This window comes from Lithobates pipiens, unplaced genomic scaffold (genome assembly GCF_037356315.1).
Source record: "Lithobates pipiens isolate NorthernLeopardFrog02 unplaced genomic scaffold, aLitPip1_a1.2 Scaffold_30, whole genome shotgun sequence".
Classification (NCBI taxonomy): Eukaryota; Metazoa; Chordata; class Amphibia; order Anura; family Ranidae; genus Lithobates; species Lithobates pipiens.
Genome location: NW_027507791.1, coordinates 53,816,116 through 53,835,491, shown reverse-complemented (window position 1 = coordinate 53,835,491; position 19,376 = coordinate 53,816,116). Strand labels below are relative to the sequence as shown.

Below are 19,376 nucleotides of genomic sequence, written 5' to 3'. Positions count from 1 at the left end.
TCTTTTTCTGGACGGAATGCCAATCATGTGTACGTGGCATAACAGATCCACTCGCCACTGGATCTCCTGAGCTCTTCCAGTCTTCTCACTCAGTATCTTCCTCAAGCGTCACCCCCCCATCCCTGCTGGGTCCCTAGCTTGCTACTCACAGATACTCCTCAAGCATCACCCCACTAGCCTGCTCAGTACCTGGCTTGATGCACAATAATTCTCTGCAAGCATCACCTCCACTGGCTTGGCACTTGCTGAAGTTTCCCAATTCTTCACCGTCCCTGGTACTGCTCTAGTACCCTGGTGGATGATCCCTTAGTGGCGACAGTTTCCCCTCTACCTCTGACCACGACAGGTTCTCCGGCCAGCAGAAACTTTACTTCTGGTTGGACTGCAAACCCGCAGTTCCAACCCTATGCTGCTCTCTTGCTTCTGGATAGGCCCTCAGGCAGCCTAGAAGCCAGATGTCCCCAGGATAGGCCTTAAGCCCCGTACACACGAGAGGACTTATGTCCGACAGACTTCCGAAGGAGTTCCGTCGGAGTTCTGACGGACTTTTCGGCTGAGCGGACTTGGCCACACACAATCACACTAAACTCCGACGGATTCGAACGTGATGACGTACGACTGGATTCGAATAAGGAAGTTCATAGCCAGTAGCCAATAGCTGCCCTAGCGTCGGTTTTAGTCCGTCGGAATAGCATACACACGAGCGAACTTTTCGAAGGGACCGGGTCCGGCGGAGTTCCTTCGGAAAAATTTGAAGCACGTTCCATATTCTAAAGTCCTTCGGACTTTGGCGAGTCAAAAGTCCGTTGCAGCCCACACACGATCGAATAGTCTGACGGAATCAGTCCGTCGGACTTTGGATGTTGAAAAGTCCGCTCGTGTGTACGGGGCTTTAGGGTTGCCACCTTTTCTTCAAGCCAAACCCGAACACTTTAGCAGCGCCGGTGTCCTATCATATAAGGTCCCCCATCCGATAGCGTCCGCTGTGTACTGCGCATGCGCAGTACACAGCAACACAGATTCCGAAAATAGCCGAGGATGAACGGTGCCTGCGCCGTGAGTCCAGGTTCTAGCCCCACCATCCAAGTGGACATAGAGTAGGAATATAAAAGAGCCGAGTGCAGCGAGGCCGAGCCCAAAGCGTGGCGAGCAAAGCTCGCCCGTGAGGGGCCCTCTAATATTCACAACCCTATGTCCGCTTGGATGGTGGGGCTACCACCTCCACTCACGACGCAGGCGCCGTTCAGCTTCGGAAATTTTCCGAAGCTTCGTATGCTCCGTACTGCGCATGCTGACGCTATATGATGGCAGGACACTATCTGCCAGAACACCGGCAATTTTTTTTTTTTGTAGTACATTAAATTCATTACCACTGTACATTGTAATGAACATCTTTTTTTATGTTGTATACACTATACATATAGTTTTGTGATTAAATAACATTTCTGGAGGGGATGATGGGTGCAGTATGTACAGGAGAGGAGTGCTATGATGGGTGTAGTATGTACAGGAGAGGAGTGTGGAGGGTATGATGGGGGCAGTATGTACAGGAGAGGAGTGCTATGATGGGGGCAGTATGTACAGGAGAGGAGTGTGGAGGGTATGATGGGGGCAGTATGTACAGTAGAGGAGTGTGGAGGGTATGATGGGGGCAGTATGTACAGCAGAGGAGTGTGGAGGGTATGATGGGGGCAGTATGTACAGGAGAGGAGTGTGGAGGGTATGATGGGTGCAGTATGTACAGGAGAGGGGTGCAGAGGGTATGATGGGTGCAGTATGTACAGGAGAGGGGTGCAGAGGGTATGATGGGGGCAGTATGTACAGGAGAGGAGTGCGGAGGGTATGATGGGGGCAGTATGTACAGGAGAGGGGTACAGAGGGTATGATGGGTGCAGTATGTACAGGAGAGGGGTACAGAGGGTATGATGGGTGCAGTATGTACAGGAGAGGGGTGCATAGGGTATGATGGGGGCTGCATGTACAGGATAGGAGTGTGACGGGTATGATGGAGGCAGTATGTACAGGAGAGGGGTGCGGAGGGTATGATGGGTGCAGTATGTACAGGAGAGGAGTGTGGAGGGTATGATGGGGGCAGTGTGTAAAGGAGAGGGGTGAAGAGGGTATGATGGGGGCAGAATGTACAGGAGAGGGGTGCAGAGGGTATGATGGAGGCAGTATGTACAGGAGAGGGATGCAGAGGGTATGATGGAGGCAGTATGTACAGGAGAGGGGTGCAGAGGGTATGATGGAGGCAGTATGGGGAGGGATTTCTTGCGGTGTCTGTGGGGTGACTATGGAATGAAGTCCCTCAGCTGGGGGGTAGGAAGCGGCTCGGAGTGATGTCTGTATGAAGTGGTCTGGGGGTGATATAAGCTGGGGGGAGTTGGGGGCTGAGAAGTGGTCAGATAGGGATGTCTATAATTAAAAAAAAAAGAGCTATTGTGATCAGCTACTAAAATATACAACAATACTATTAAATGAAAACAATGTGTTATAAGATGCTGCCCCCAGCACTCTGTATGTACAGATGATGGGGAGGTAATGTATGACCATTCATATATCCTGTGTTATCCAGGCTCTGAGTCTGGACTATCGGGGGTGTAAACTCACCACATACACAGGGGGTTAAGTGAATGGTCATTAATCACATCACATAATCCTGACAGAGGATGGGGAAGTTTGTGTACATAGATAAGTGAGCTGCTTGGGAGATCCTGTGATTGGACTGCAGACTCCCCCCCCCACACACTCACTGCTGTCTCTTCCGATTCTGCTTATCTTTAACCTTCACAAAAGAAACGCTCCTGGAACTTTGCTTAGTAAAATAAAAAGTCTGCTCACCTCTTGATGAGCAGCGGGCAGCCCGACAGCAGCTCCAGTGATCTCCTCCGCTCCGCCTCCCCCTTCTTTCAGACCACAGCACTAGTGATTGCAGAGGGGGGAACAGAGATAATGGAGACCCTGCAGGAGTCTGGAGGGGGGAGACAGAAAGGAGCTTCAGATTCCCAACACACACACACCAGCACAGTGTGTGTATTTATTGAGACGAAATGATACTGCTGCTGTGACTGTCTCCACAGTGGCATGTATTGTAATGAAGCTCCCCCCTGCCAGAATGGTCTGTCCGGGTTTCAGGCAGTCTGAAAACCGGGCAGATGATTCAGAACCCGGACTGTCCGGGTGAATCCCGTACAGGTGGCAACCCTAATAGGCCTCAGGTCTCTGACCTAGCAGCCTGGGGCAGTAAAACACACGTCCACCCAGACAGTGATCCAGGTGGCACAGAACCCCGATCACCTGACTACACCCAAATAAATAGGTTCTCCCAGCAGGCCAAGGGACTCAAGAAAATCCCTGCCCATTGGCTGAGACACCCCACTCATTCTAAATCTGTCCTTATCTAATGCCTCCAGATACCCGGCCATCTAGTGACAGAAGAGAGAAGTGCAGCAATTCCAGAGTTAGGGCAAAATCAATTGACCTCCTGATAATTGGCCAAGGCAACTATTGGCAAATAAATTTAATAGCAACCCTTCCTAAACATCAGGGTGCTACAACTGTTCACTTGTGGAATAGCGCAGCACTTAGATAGTGTAATGCCCTGTACACACGGTCGGAAATTCCAACAGAAAAGGACCAATCGGATTATATTGTCGGATAATCCGATCGTGTGTGGGCTCTATCTGACTTTTTCCGTCGGAAATTCCAACAGAAAAAATTTGAGAGCAGGATCTAAAATTTTCAGACAAAAAAATCCGATCTCACATTTTCCGATCGTTTGTAGAGAATTCCAATCGAACAAAGTGCATACTCAGATCAAATTACGAGACCAAAGCTATTGGCTACTAGCCTCTACGTAGTCCCGTTGTAAGCAACAAACGTCACCACGTTACGTACGATCGGATTTTCTGACAACTTTGTCCGACCGTGTGTATGCAACACAAGTTTCAGACAAAATCTGTCGCAAAAAATCAGACGGATTTTGTCGTCGGAAAGTCTGACCGTGTGTACAAGGCATAACATTCTATTATAGTGTATCCTATATTGGGTGATAGCAGCTTTTTGTATATAGATCGTTAGCACAGTGTCTTTTTGGTTGTTTTATTTCCTAAGATAGTCCGCGTCATCTAGAGGCCATATTGCACTATTTTTCATATTTGCACATTCAAACTGCAGAGACTGTTACCCGAGAACATTTGATTTTGCCCCATTCACACAGAACACATTTACATGCAGATTCAATGGTTGAACAGGTATATAAATTTTTTTTTTTTTTTATAAATACACTCCATTTTGTTTGCTAAAGTATAATGCACTGTGTATAATAAACAATTGTTGTTGTTCTTTTTGCATCATTGCTGCTGATTTTCTCTGGCCTCTTTCAGCCACTTCCTGTCTACATGCACTCACTCTAACATTTGCTACACATCATTGCTCTGGAGCTGCTTCCTGACAATGGTAGACTGTGCCTGAGCAATGTGTGCCTGTACAGCCACTTGTAGTGTCCCCGAGGAGCGTGGCATAGGAGAGCAACATACAACAGGAAGTGCCTGAACAGGATCACCAGGGATGGTTTTATTTAAAGCTGCAGATTTGGAAAGACTGAAAACAATTTCTGGAATTGTGTTAAAGCGTATATAACAGACATCCCAAGTCTCCTGAGAGTTGCGGGAGTCTCCAGCATTTGGCTGTGGGCTCCTGGTCACCCGTGTGCGCCGGGCGATCTCCTGGCTGGACTTGTCACTCAGCCACAGACAGAAGACAGAGCAGCCTGAGCGGCTGATTGGAGTACGGCTGTGGCGGCTGCTTGGGCTGCTCTGTCTTCTGTCTGTTGCCAGTGGAGGGGGTAGGACAGAGTCGGAGTGCTCCGCTGGTGGACACTGAGGTTGTGCTGTTGGACACTGATTAGATGGCACTGAAGGACACTGGTGGGCTGCGCTGGTAGGCACTGATAGGCTGCACTGGTGGGCACTGATGAGGTGGCATTGATGGACACTGATGGGCTGCACTAGTGGGCACTGATGAGGTGGCATTGATGGACACAGATGGGCTGCACTGGTAGGCACTGATGGGCTGCACTGGTGGGCACGGATGAGGTGGCACAGATGGGCTGCACTGGTGAACACAGATCTGATGGACACCGATAGGCTGCACTGATGGACACTGATAGGCTGCACTGGTGGGCACTGATAAGATGGCACAGATGGGCTGCACTGGTGGGCATTGACAGACACTGATAGGCTGCACTGGTGGACACTGACGCGCTGCACTGGTGGGTACTGATGCGGTGACAGATGGGCTGCACTGGTGGGCACTAATGAGGTGGCACTGATGGACACTGATAGGCTGCACTGATGAGGTGGCACTGATGGGCGACACTGATGGGCTACACTGGTGGGCATTGATGAGGTGGCACTGATGAACACTAATGGGCTGCACTGGTGAGCACTGATGAGGTGGCACTAATGGACACTGATGGGCTGCACTGGTAGGCACTGATGAGGTGGTATGAATTGACAATGATGGTCACTGATAGGCTGCGCTGATAAGGTGCACTGATGGGCTGCACTGGTGGGCACTGATGGACACTGATGAGCTGCACTGGTAGGCACTGATGAGGTGGCACAAATTGACACTGATGGTCACTGATAGGCTGCACTGATGAACACTGATAGGCTGCATTTACTTAGCACTGATTTAATTTAATATGAATATCTGTAAAACAGGTGCAATTTTTTTTTTGTTTATTCATACTGGAATCTTGTTGATAACTTCCTGTAATCTCTTTCTCTGGACTGTAATCAGTTAGCAATGTTCCCTGCTAATTCTGTGGACTACAAAACACCTCCCCCTGTTATGAAGAATAGAGGGAAATCTTATATAGTGCTGACACACTCCCTGTCCTAAAGTGACAACGCTGCTGAGTACGGCTGTCACCCTACAAGAAGAAGTGAGTCAATGGCAGGATTACAAGTTTAAAATAAAGAAAAACAAAAGTGTGAAAAAGGAAAACTAACGCAGCCCCCACATCTAAGGACTGTAATACTATTCATTTGTGTTTCTGGGCTTACATACTCTGTAAACACAACTTACATTTCCAGATGTCCCTTAGAAGATAGTAAATCTTTTGAGTTCAGGCTGCATTCACACTTGTGAAGTGCGTGAATGCGTGCAAAGTCATGTGCAGTCACAGAACATGCAAAAAAAAAAAAAAATCATATAATCCTTGTGGTGTCATTCATTGTTAATGGCAAACCCAAACCGAGACTTGCCAAAACAATAAAATAAACAAAAAAAAACACACACACAACCAAATGGGCAAAAGATATTCAAGACTCTTTGCTGCGCATAGGCAGCCCTTTAAAATGAAAGGGCTGCCCTATGCGTAAAGCACAACAAAACGAGCATGCACATAAGCGCAATGTGCTGCATAGTATAAAGAGGGGGGGGGGGGCAAGGTGATTGCAATGAGGGACGGATAATTACTAGATTGAAAATCTACAAATCTATGCACTGTGTAATAGGCAATAATGAAAGTATTTATAACAATAAGAATACATAAATATGCAATATATAAAATTGGATTTTAAAATTCAAAAGAATAGCAACTGAAAATGTTCGGTTACTGAAAAAAAGCTAAAGTTTAAGTTGGCCTTCCTTACAACTGGGTACATTTTTAGGAGCACAGTTCCGGGTTAAAGAACTACTACATATATATATATATATATATATATATATATATATATATATATGCAACATGCACAAATAACATAAAATATATCCGTAAAGTACTATATGTAGTAAACACGCTGTTCAACCAAAATAAATGTGTGTAGTTTCAGTCTTTCGAAACTCTGGTACCCAACCTGCAGCCTGAGGGTCACATGTAGCCCTTTGGCACTTTTTTGTGTAGCCTTCAGGCCCTTAGGCTCCAACAACACCTATAGCATTTATGCAGTCTCTGAAATCTCTTGTAGCATACTCGTAGTCTCTGACCATGTCCTGCAGCAAGTCCACAGTCTCTGACCATTTATTGCAGCATGCCCGTAGTCTACTGCAGGGTTTCCCAACCAGGGTTGCGTGGAACCCAAGGGTTCCTCCAATGGTTGCTAGGGGTTCCTTTAGCAATGACTGATTTTTGCCTTTCAGATAAGATCCCAGTGACACCAATGATCTTTTTAGCTATCTGTAGGGTGGAAATTCTTCCCCAAGACCACAGATGTAAGGAGCACTCTTCCATTGACCATCCCACAAATTTATCATGAGTTGTAGATATAGCCATTTTTAACAGGGGTTCCCTGAGACCGAAAAGGTTATTTCAAGGGTTCCTCCGTGTTGAAAAGGTTGAGAACGTCCGGTCTACTGTGTCTTGCCCATTGCCTTTGACCATATCCTGTTGTGCGTCTGCTGTCCTGCACACGGAATATTCCCTGAATTTTATGTGCGGCCCTTTGGTGGTGCCAGGGGTCACAGTTGAAGCCTCCTGAATCAAAAAAGTTGACCACAACTGCTCTAAAAAAAATCTAAGTAAATGGAACAAAAAAAAAACTCTTCTGCAGACAAAGAGATTGACTTTCAGCTAGGCGATTGGAAAGAAGCGTAAATGAAAACCAGAGCTGATTACCTGCAGGGTGGACTGTTTCCTCCTCTGTCTATGGATTCTTCTAGCTGACTCTGCTAAGACTGAGCTGTTTGAAATATTGTGGGCTGCTCCCTTCCAGGAAGGCCAGTCGGGGAATTCTAGGGGTTGGGTTAGATAAAAAAAAAAATCACAGACTAGAACTCAGCAACAGTTTTCAGATCCTTTCTCTGTAGAGCAGATCTCATTCTCTAGAAACCTGTTATATTACGTAACAGGCGTATTTGTGTTGTGTGAGTAGATGTGCAAGAAGAGCAGAGCCAGGACCTTTGCCCTGGAGATCTTTATTCCACTAAATCAGCAGTAGTTAACTTTCTTGATATGGGGGAGTCCTCAAGTGCATCCCCTGACATCATCAACAGGCTGCACAAAATATTCAGTTCACCAAGAGATGGTCAGAGGGCAAACATGCTTCATGAAATGGTCAGAGAGTGTAGACATGCTACAGCAGATGGCTAGAGAATATGAGCCTGCTACAAGAGATGGTCAGAAAGTGCAGGCCACCAGCATGTCAGAAAGTGTAGATATGCTAAAGGAGATGGTAAGAGTCTACAGACCTGCTACAAGAGATGGTCAGAGGGCAAACATGCTTCATGAAATGGTCAGAGAGTGTAGACATGCTACAGCAGATGGCTAGAGAATATGGGCCTGCTACAAGAGATGGTCAGAAAGTGCAGGCCATCAGCATGTCAGAAATTGTAGATATGCTAAAGGAGATGGTAAGAGTCTACAGACCTGCTACAAGAGATGGTCAGAGAGTACACACATGCTGCTGGAGATGGTCATAGAGTGTAGGCATACTACAGAAAAGATAAAAGACTACAGGACTGATTCATGCTAAGGTCAGACTTGCTACAAGAGATGATCAGAGTGTAGACATTCTGCAGGAGATGGTCAGTGACTACAAGCCTGCTACAAGAGATGGTCAGATACTGCAGATATGCCACAAAGGATGGTCAGAGAGTGTGGGCATGCTATAGGAGATGGTCAGAGACTATGGGCCTGGTACAAGAGATGATCAAAGAGGGTAGACATACTACAGAAAAGGTGAGATACTGACGGCCTGATACAAGATATGGTCAGAGAGTGCACACATGCTACAGGAGATTAGGGTTGCCACCTCATCCCTTTAAACCTGAATACAAATGAATTACACAGGTTCTGAGGCTAAATGTATTTAACACACCAAGTGAGTTTAATTACCACCTTAATCAGCCGCAAAACCGTGTAATTAATATGTTTTCTGTTTTAAAATGATGAGGTGGCAACCCTACAGGAGATGGTCAGAGAGTGTAGACATGCTACAGGAGATGGTGAGACAGTGTAGACATGCTACAGGAGATGGTGAGACAGTGTTGACATGCTGCAAGAGATAGTCTGAGACTACAGGCCTGCTACAATTGATGGTCAGATACTATCGATATGCTACAAGAAATGGTCAGAGAGTATAGGCATGCTACAGGAGATGTTCAGAGACTATAGGCCTGCTGCAAGAGGTGACCAGAGAGTGCACACATCCTCCAGGAGATGGTTAGAGAATGTAGACATACTACAGGGGATAGTCAGCTACTACAGACCTGCTACAGGAAATGGTCAGAAAGTGTAGACATGTGATGGCCAGAGGCTATGGGCCTGATACAAGAGATGGACAGAAAGTGCTGGTTTTCAGCAAGTGAGAAAGTTTAGACATGCTATAGGAGATGGTCAGAGACTACAGGCCTGATACTAGAGATGGTAAGATACTGCAGATATGCCACAAGGCATGGTCTGAGAGCGTAGACATGCTTTAGGAGATGGTCAGAGAGTATAGACAGGCTATAGGAGATGGTCAGAGACTATGGGCATGCTACAAGATATGGTCCCAGAGTGTAGACATGCTACAGAAAAGGTCATAGACTACAGGTCTGATATAATATATGGTCAGAGGGTTCCCACATGCTGCAGGAGATGGTCAGAGAGTGTAGACACACTAAAAGAGATGGTCAGAGAATACAGACCTCCTATAATTGATAGTCATAGACTGCAGAAATGTCACAAGAAATGTTCAAAGAGTACAGATATGCTACAAGAAATGGTCTGAGACTACAGGCCTACTATAAGAGATTGTCAGATACTGTAGATATGACACAAGAAATGGTCAGAGATTGTAGACATGCTACAGGAGATGTTCAGAGACTATAGGCCTGCTGCAAGAGATGGTCAGAGAGAGTAGACATACTACAGAAGATGGTCAGAGACTATAGATCTGCTACAACAGGGGTAGGTAACCCCCGGCACTGGTGCCGCAAGTGGCACTTGAAGACTCTTTTGCCGGCACTCGACTCCCGCCCCATCAGCAGAGCAGGAAAGTGTCAGTGAGACACTAATGCATTCCAATTTCAGAATTCCCCACGCCACACCTGTACTGAGTGGGAGGCACTGTTCCCCCACACATTGTAAAAGATGGGAAACATTCATCACATACAAGCACGTGGGCTGGATGTGAGAGGTGGATCAGCAGGATGAGTGTGCCAGGAAAGGTAGATGTGTCTCATCCCTGCTTCAGAGCCGTCTTTAATATTGATTGGACCCTGGGCAAAACTTTTCTTGCCCCCCCCCCCCCATGCAATTTCCCTCTCCACCTGCTCTGAGACATACAATAAATAGCAGCTAGACTTAAAATCAGTTTACTGTATCAGATCAGGCAGCAGTTGCGATTGGTTGCCAGCAGTTACAGCATTTCATTACTGCTTACTGACTGGTTGCTAGAGGTTACAGGACACATTACGGCTCACTGATTAGTTGCTAGAGGTTACAGCACATCATCTCCTCACAACAGGGGAGCATGAGATATATATATATATATATATATATATATATATATATATATATATATATATATATATATATATATATATATATATATATATATATATATATGAATGCCGCCTTTATTTACATATCAATGCCGCTGGCTGAAACTATTTACTTAGTATTGTCGCCACTATTTACATATGAATGCCGGTTATTTACATGTAAACGCAGGGTCTGCAGGTGAGTCATCTGCGCACAACAGTAGGGAAAAGTCGGGCAGCATTAGTACCAGCACTTCACACTGAGATATTGGGACACAGCACAGGACTAAAACTTCAAGGGACAAGGGAATTTAAACCTGAATAGTTGGCAAGTATGAGGCAACTGTTTTGGGCCCCACAACAATGACAGGGCCCAGGACAGCTGCCCCTTTTGCCCTGCCTTAAAGATGGCCCTGCTCTGCTTCCTTTCACCAGTCTGTATATCATAGATGATAAGAGGGTACAGCGGGGGAGCAGATGAGCAGGAGGGGTTCAGAGGTGGAAGAGATGAGAAGGGGATTCAGCAGTGGGACACATGAGCAGCGGGGTACAGTGTTGGGGCAGATGACAAAGGGGGATCAGTGGTGGGAGAGAAAAGTGGGGTGGTAGAGCAGTGGGGCAGATGTGAAAGGAGGTGTATTGGTGGGACTGATGAACAGGGGGAATAGAGGTGGGGCAGAAGCGCAGGGGGTACAGAGGTGAGACAGATGTGCAGGAGGTACATTGGTGGAGCAGATTAGAAAGCAGGTTACAGTGGTGGAGTAGAGGAGCAGATGCATTCAGTGTTAGGACAGATGAGAAGGTGATTCAGTAGCGAGACAGAAGAGCATGGGGATACGTCGGTGGGGCAGATGAGAAAAGGGGTACATTGATGGGGCAGATGAGCAGCGGGGTTACAGTGGAGGGACAGAAGAGCAAGGGGGTACAGTGGTGGGGCAGATGTACAGGAGGTACAGTAGTGAGAGGGATGAAAAGGGGGTTCAGCGGTGGGACAGAAAAGCAGGGGTTACAGTGATGGGGCAGATGAGCAGGGGGTTACAGTGGTGGGACAGATAAGCGGGGGGGTCCATCTTGGGCCAGATGAGAAGAGGGTTACAGTGGTGGGAAAAATGAGCAGGGGGGTCAGTGTTGAGGCAGATGAGAAGGGGGTTCAGCGATGGCACAGAAGAGCAGTTGGGTACAGCAGTGGGGCAGATGGGAGGATGTGAATGTAGGTGCATTGGTGGGACAGATGAGCAGGTGGTTACAGTGGTTGGGCAGAAGAGCAGGGGGTACAGAGGTGGGGGAGATGTACAGGGGGGTACAGTGGCGGGGAAGAGGAGAAAGGAGGTACATACATGGTGGGATAGATGTGCAGAAGGTACAGTGGTGGGGCAGATGAGTAAGGGGGCTACAGTGGTGGAACAGATGAGCAGGGGGTTACAGTGGCGGGACAGAAGAGCAAGGGGGTACAATGGTGAAAGTGTTAGGACAGATAGTTGGTTCAGCAGTGAGACAGAAGAGCATGGGGGTACGGCGGTGGAGCAGATGTGCAGGAGGTACAGTGGTGGGACAGATGTGCAGGAAGTACAGTGGTGGGGCAGATGAGAAAAGTGGTTACAGTGGTGGGATAGATGAGCAGATAGGTTCAGAGTTAGGACAGATGAGAAGATGGTTTAGCGGTGAGACAGAAGAGTATAGGGGTACGGCGGTGGAGCAGATGTGCAGGGAGGTACAGTGGTGGGGCAGATGAGAAAGGGGAACATGGTGGGGCAGATGAGCAGGGGGCTACAGTGGTAGGGCAGATGAGCAGGGGGTTACAGGGGTGGGAAAGAAGAGCAGGGGATTACAGTGGTGAAACAGATTTGCAAGGGGGACAGTGATCTGGGGTGTAAATGTGCATGAATTGGGGCTGATCTGAGGCGTGAGTGCAGGATGTTAAATTCTCACTACTCAAGTTACAGCATTTTCCTGATTGAGAGTATGAAGTTGACATTTTTTTGTTATATTGTTATAAAATTGGCACTCTCAAATTAGTTTGAAAATATTTTTCAGCACACTGTGCTCAAAAGGTTGCCTACCTCTGTGCTACAATAAATGGTCAGCGAGTGTAGACATGGTAGAGAAGATGGTCAGAGAGTGTAGACATGGTAGAGAAGATGGTCAGAGAGTGAAGACATGGTAGAGAAGATGGTCAGAGAGTGTAGACATGGTAGAGAAGATGGTCAGAGAGTGAAGACATGGTAGAGAAGATGGTCAGAGAGTGTAGACATGGTACAGAAGATGGTCAGAGAGTGTAGACATGGTAGAGAAGATGGTCAGAGAGTGAAGACATGGTACAGAAGATGGTCAGAGAGTGAAGACATGGTACAGAAGATGGTCAGAGAGTGAAGACATGGTACAGAAGATGGTCAGAGAGTGTAGACATGGTACAGAAGATGGTCAGAGAGTGTAGACATGGTAGAGAAGGTGGTCAGAGAGTTTAGACATGGTACAGAAGATGGTCAATGACATGCTGCAGGTGATAGTCAGAGACTATAGACCTGCTACAAGATATGGTCAAGCAAAGCACCCCCACGTGTACAGACACATGCTTTAAACACACACACTCTCTAGGCTGTTGTACACTCTAGCCCAGGGGTGTCCAAACTTTTTTCAAAGAGGGCCAGATTTCATGAAGTGAACATGCGTGAGGACCGATCAATTTTGCCTGACATTTTTGGAACCATTACAATTAAATGCAAATTTAATATTTTATGCAAAGTTTATTGATGACAATATATGATGATATATAATATATATATCTTCTCTTCTCCTCTCAGGGTAACAATGAGCTCAGGCGTGTTATGTTTAAAAAATATATATATAAATCTCTATTTCTCTCTCTCTCTCTCTCTCGCAAAAGGAAACAAACCTCTTTCCGGTTTGATGTGGCCCCCCCCAAGTATATCCATCTGTGGCCCCCAAAGCTCGAGCGTGTTATGTTTTTTATGCTGTTAATATATCCATCTTCTTTAGGCTGACAAATCCCGAGCACCGCGCTTATTCTTAGTATGAGCCGGGGCGTGTGGCTGGGCGTGTTCAAAAGTCTGTGTGCCCGCAAGGAAGCTGACAGCGCGCAGCGTCACTGCCAATCACAGGCACTGTGACATTTCCCCGATCTCTACATCCGCAGTCTGCAGATGCAGAGATCGGGAATAGTCACAGTGCCTGTGATTGGCTCTGTCAACTTCATAGCGGCTCGGGCACATAGACTTGTGAACACGCCCCGGCTCATACTAAGAATGAGCGTGGCGCTCAGGGATTTGTCAGGCTAAAGAAGATAGAGATATTAACAGCATGAGAAACATAACATGTTTTGTGGGTCATAGATGGATATATATGCAGATTAGTGGGGGCCACATCAAACCGGAACGCGGGCCGCACTTTGGACATGCCTGCTCTAGCCCCTTTCGTCCATGTGCATGAGCCCTAAACAAGATTTCTGTTTAACATGTATAACACGTATTATGAGCAAAAAAACATGCATCAATCTTTTTGTGCTCACATTAGAAACCTGGCCAATTGTCACACTGTGATTCTGTTTAATGAAGCCAGAAACAAAATTGTAATTCCTTTTTGTTTTATGCAAATTAAATGTGTCTTAGTCCCATCTGCAGAATGATTGCATAATACATTCACTGAGACAACATACACACCCATTGTATGATAATAAAATCCTAAAGTAAACATTAATGCTTTGATTTGAGCCAAAAATATTTGTAATGGAACAATTGCTAGTATTTAACTAATGAATGACCTTCCCTGATATATATAACCAGTAATATACACGTAGGTAGATAGAGGCACTCTCAGAACTTGAGAGGAGGAGCAGGACGCATTTAAGCAATTGTAATGTTCATTGTTTTGGTGGGGAGCAATCCAACTTTCTCAACCAGGAAAGTAACGTGACAACATTTTTTAGAGGCCGAAACTTCCAATTCTTATTTTTCAAATACACATTGAGCTGCTTAGATAAAATTTGCTTGAACAAAATTTTGCACAAGACTTGGAAAAACGAGGATAAAACCAAGGCACACAGCGGGGGGGGGACACAAGCAACTCACCTTCTCAGATGGTGTTAAAGTGGTTGTAAACCCTTACAAACCACTTTCTTTTCAAAGATTTTTATTATCAATTAACAGAGTGATTACACAGTACAATGTAGACATAAGATAATCAAGTCATTAGGTTAAGTAACATGAAGTCAGTAGCACTGGGACAAGGCCCCATAACAATAAAGTCAGGCTTAAATTGGGATCTAGATGGTTTGATCGTAGAGGAGAGTAAATTCTAACAAGAACAATGAGGAACCGGCAACCCGGAATCTTCGAGGTTGGGGAAATAGGTTACTCCCAGGATTGAGAATTGAAGCATACATGGGAGTACAGGCTTACAAACCACTTTGACCTACAGGTAAGCCTAGATTAAGGCTTACCTGTAGGTCCAAGAAATATCTCCTAAACCTATACGGTTTAGGAGATATTTACCTGAAGACAGCCACCGCAGGCGCACTGGGCAAGCCGCTGTCAACGGCGATATGCCGTGAGTGGCGGCTCCCATGTGCAGGAGTGACGTAATCGCTGCTCCGGCGAATCACAGCGCCGGAGCAGCGAGACCCACCAAGAAGATGGATGCTCGGAACTACAGGGGACAGCGGTGACTTCGCTGGCTCCTGTGTCAGGTAAGTGACACATAATGGACTACTATGTGATGCATAGTAATCCATTATGCTTTACCTTTGCAGGGAATCAAAGAGGAAGTAAACCCATCAGGGTTTACTTCCTCTTTAAATCCCAAAAAGACTAATGGAGACTGCAGTGCTGGGACGGAGGAGAGGTTGGAGGGCCACCAGAGAGGTGAGTTTGAAGTTTCTTCCTTTGCACACTTTTTAGAATTTTTTCGCTACCTTAACAAGGCTGCTTTAATTTTACAACTGTAGCACACCCCCTAAGGAGCCGCAGATGAACTGGGATCCTCCACCCTTCACAGCCAGGCACACTGTATCTTCACAGGTACTCCAGAGTCAGAGAACAGTTTGTGACTTTGTTTTTTTTTCTAGAGAGTAATAGCTTGGATAGGGATGGGAGGTTATTGGATGCCCACACAACTTTAGCAGAACTTCAGGGACACTCTTCCTATATACAGCTCAAATTCTTCCTCCAGCACACACTTGCTTGCAGAACCCAACTGGATCACTGTGAAGATCTGACAGGCAGAATAAATGGAATGGTCCATTACAGGTGGGAACTCGAGGCCCCTTGATTGTGTAGCAAAGTATTACAGTGTTCAGCTTGTAGTCATCCTTCTGTGACTACTAACCCCAGCATCACCTCTTCAGGCACTGCCAACCTGCCTGGCTGTCTTTAATATTGATTGGACCCTGGGGAAACCTTTTCATGGGCCCCCCCACTGGCCCAACAAAACCACCCCCCCCCCCGGCCCACATTATGCTATTTCTCTCTCCACCTGCTCTGAGACATACACTAAATAGCAGGTAGACTCAAAATCAGTTTATTGCAGTAGATCAGACAGCAATTGCAATTGGTTGTCAGAGGTTAAAGCATATTATTACTACTTACTGACTGGTTGCTAGAAGTTATAGCACATTATTACTGCTCACTGATTGGTCACTAGAGGTTACTGCACATCCTTGTTGTGCATTGATTGGTTGCTAGAGGTTACTGCACATCATTAACGCTCACTGATTGGTTGCTAGAGGTTACTGCACATCATTACTGCTCATTGCTTGGTCGCTAGATTATAAATAGATTATGCTACAAATGCAAAGCAGTCCCATTGCCAGATTAAAAGTGTTTTGCATTGCAGCAGAATTTGGAAAGAAAAGATGGGGTTAATTAAGCCGACCAGGATTACATTCAAAAACAGTACTGACAAGGATCATAGCAAGCAGAAATCACTGATCGTTTAGGTGCTAAAGAAGTGAAAGTTCAACTCAGCAGGCCAGGGCAAATAGTTTCATAGTTTCATAGTAAGGTTGAATAAAGACACTAGTCCATCCAGTTCAACCTGAGTGAGTGTCTACCCCATCCCTGTACATTGCACACTCACATCAGTCCCTACCCTCAAGGAGCCCACAATCCAAGGTCCCCATTCATATACTAGGGCCAATTTTTGCACAGAAGCCAATTTACCTACCTGCATGTCTTTGGAGTGTTGGAGGAAACCGGAGTACCCGGAGGAAATCCACGCAGGCAGAGAGAGAACATGCAAACTTCAGGCAGGTAGTGAATGAACTAATTCAGATTGTAAATCACACAACATACCAGCTGCCTGCTCATCCATGCCGACCAGTGTTATATACAGGAAGTGCTGGTAATGTTGTTAAAAAGCAGAGAGGTAAAGAAGAAGAGCGGTAACAGATTAACGACTCAAACAGCCATGCACATGTTCTCATTCAGATCGTAACTCTCACCGCCCACTGGCTTTTCTCATCCATGCTGCCTTAGGACTGTCATTGCCTCCTCGCTGCCATTCTCTCTCACTCCTCTGACCCCTGCCACTGCTCATTAGTGTGTCTCTCCACTTGGCCAGTTCTGCTGCCGGGCAAGGACACTGCCACTAAGGCCGCGTACACACGGGCGGACTGTTCGCCCAACTTAGTCCGCTGAACAGTGTTTCAGCGGACAATCCGCTCGTGTGTGGGCTTCAGCGGACTGTTTCAGCGGACAGTCTGACGAACAAAGTCTTACGGAATTTCCGTAAGACAGTCCGTCCAAACTTGGTTTCAGCGGACAGTCCGCTCGTGTGTAGGCTAGTTCGACAGACTAAGTTTGGCGCATGCTCAGAAAGGATTTACACGGCAAAGGTTGCATTGCAGTGTATTGGACGTCGAATTTCTCGTCCCGTCGTACGTGCCGTTCACGTCATCGCGCACGCTTTCAGCGGACTGTCTGCTCATCGTGTGTGGTCAAGTACGTTCATGCAAATTTTGAACGGACTGTTTGTCGGATTGTCTGACGAACTTAGTTGGGCGAACAGTCCGCCCGTGTGTACGCGGCCTTACTGTTTTAGTTTCCCTGCAGCTGCACTATGTGACACGGTGCGATTGTGATGATGTTGGGCCCCTCAACAATGACAGAGCCCTGGACAGGTGCCTCGTTTGCCCCGCCTTAAAGACGGCCCTGGTCCAGGCTAAATTCTCCCCAGAGTCCTTCAGATTGACACTCACAAGCCCACCCGGCTGACTCTCAGGAGATCTTCCAGTAGTGCTGACCTGCTCCTGCTGTCCTCTCTCCTTGCTCCCGTGCCTCCAGGAAGGGCTTCCTCCATGTGTTATGGCAGGATACTTCCAGCACCCGAGCCATGGTCAAAGGTCACTGTGCTACCCAACCCCAGACTAGGGGGTATCCCTGAGGGCCATTGACAGCCTCCTTAGCACTCCATCTCCATCTTCCACCTGACTCCCGTCTGGCATGACTCATGCTTACTTATTTTCACACTGCAGCGCCACTAAAGCACCAGTCGTTTATGTGGTGCTTTAGCAGTGTTTTAGCTGCGCTTTTTGGTCGCTAGCGGGCAGATTTTTTAAGGTCACTTTGTTTAAAAAAAGGAAAAAAGTCCAGTTTTGCAGCACTTTCAAAGCTCTTTTAAGGTGTTTTGGAAGCGCTGCCCATTTATTTTAATGGGCCATGGGCATTTTTGGAGCGCTATTTTACATTTTCCAAACTCCCACAAGCGCACTGCCCGAGTGGGAATGCACTCATTGCAAAGAATGGGAGACAGTTTTCAGGCGGTTATTTGTGAACTGTCTTTGCATTATTTCAATACAAGTTCATTGTACTGTGACTGACTGTGTTATTGCTGCCCCAACACGTTGCCCCCCACCTACAGGCATGACGACCAAACTGTGGGACCTTATATAGACAGGTGTGTACCTTTCTAAATCATGTCCAATCAACTAAATTTACCACAGGTGGACTTCAATCAAGTTGAAGAAACAGGATGCACCTGAGATCAATTTTGAGCCCCCTTTCACACTGGGGCAGTTTTCAGGCCCCTTAGCGCTGGAAATCACCTCTGCTAAGCGCCTGAAAACTGCCTCCCATTCATTCAAGTGTGACTTTTCACACTGGGGCGGTGCACTTGCAGAACGTTCCAAAATGATCTTTGGGGCGGGTTGGGAGTGCTGTATTTAGCACTCCCTAAATGCCTTGCCCATTGGAATGAATGGACAGTGCTTCCGCCTGAAAAACGTTTTGGAAGCGATGCAACACATGGGTTTTTAACCCCTTCTTTGGGTTTAAAAGCACCTCACTGGAGGCCAAAAGCGCAGCTTAAACAGCGGTGTGGAAGGGGTCTGAGTGTCATGGCAAAGGCTGTGAATACTTATGTACATGGGATTTTTTCCCCTTTATTCTTAGACGTAGTATATGAAGCCCTGCTTTTGGAGATGTATGCTGTTCAGTTTCCACCTAAACCAACTGGACACAAAGCTGACCTGTTTCTCCTGTCCTGTGTTTTCAGCTAGACTCCTGTAGCTGGCTGTCTAATGCCCTGTACACACGGTCGAAAATTCAGATGGAAAAGGTCAGATCGGATTATATTGTCGGAAAATCCGATCGTGTGTGGGCTCTATTGGACTTTTTCTGTTTCCTGATCTCAAATTTTCAGACAAAAAAATCCGATCTGACTTTTTCCGATTGTTTGTAGAGAATTCCGATCGGACAAAGTGCCACGCATGCTCAGATCAAATTAGGAGACCAAAGCTATTGGCTACTAGCCTTAACGTAGTCCCGTCGTAACGAACGAACGTCATCACGTTCCGAACGATCGGATTTTTCGTCAACTTTGTCCCACCGCATGTATGCAACACCAGTTTAGGACAAAATCCGTCGGGAAAAATCAGACGGATTTTGTTGTCA

The 19,376-nt window shown here is 46.6% G+C and overlaps 1 protein-coding gene across 2 annotated transcripts in view; it reads right to left on the bottom strand.

The window, feature by feature from the left end:
• The window catches only part of LOC143942831 (cathepsin K-like), a 77,237-nt gene extending 60,501 nt beyond the window's left edge, over positions 1–16,736 (bottom strand). Inside the window, exon 1 of one of the 2 annotated variants that reach the window (XM_077464231.1) lies at positions 16,651–16,736. In XM_077464231.1, the coding sequence (XP_077320357.1) occupies positions 16,651–16,721 (71 nt within the window). In that variant the 5' untranslated portion in view covers positions 16,722–16,736. Of the gene's footprint in view, positions 1–7,624; positions 7,782–16,650 lie in introns of those variants that run through there. The other variant, XM_077464232.1, reaches the window with a different exon arrangement.
• Positions 16,737–19,376: the final 2,640 nt, after the last annotated feature.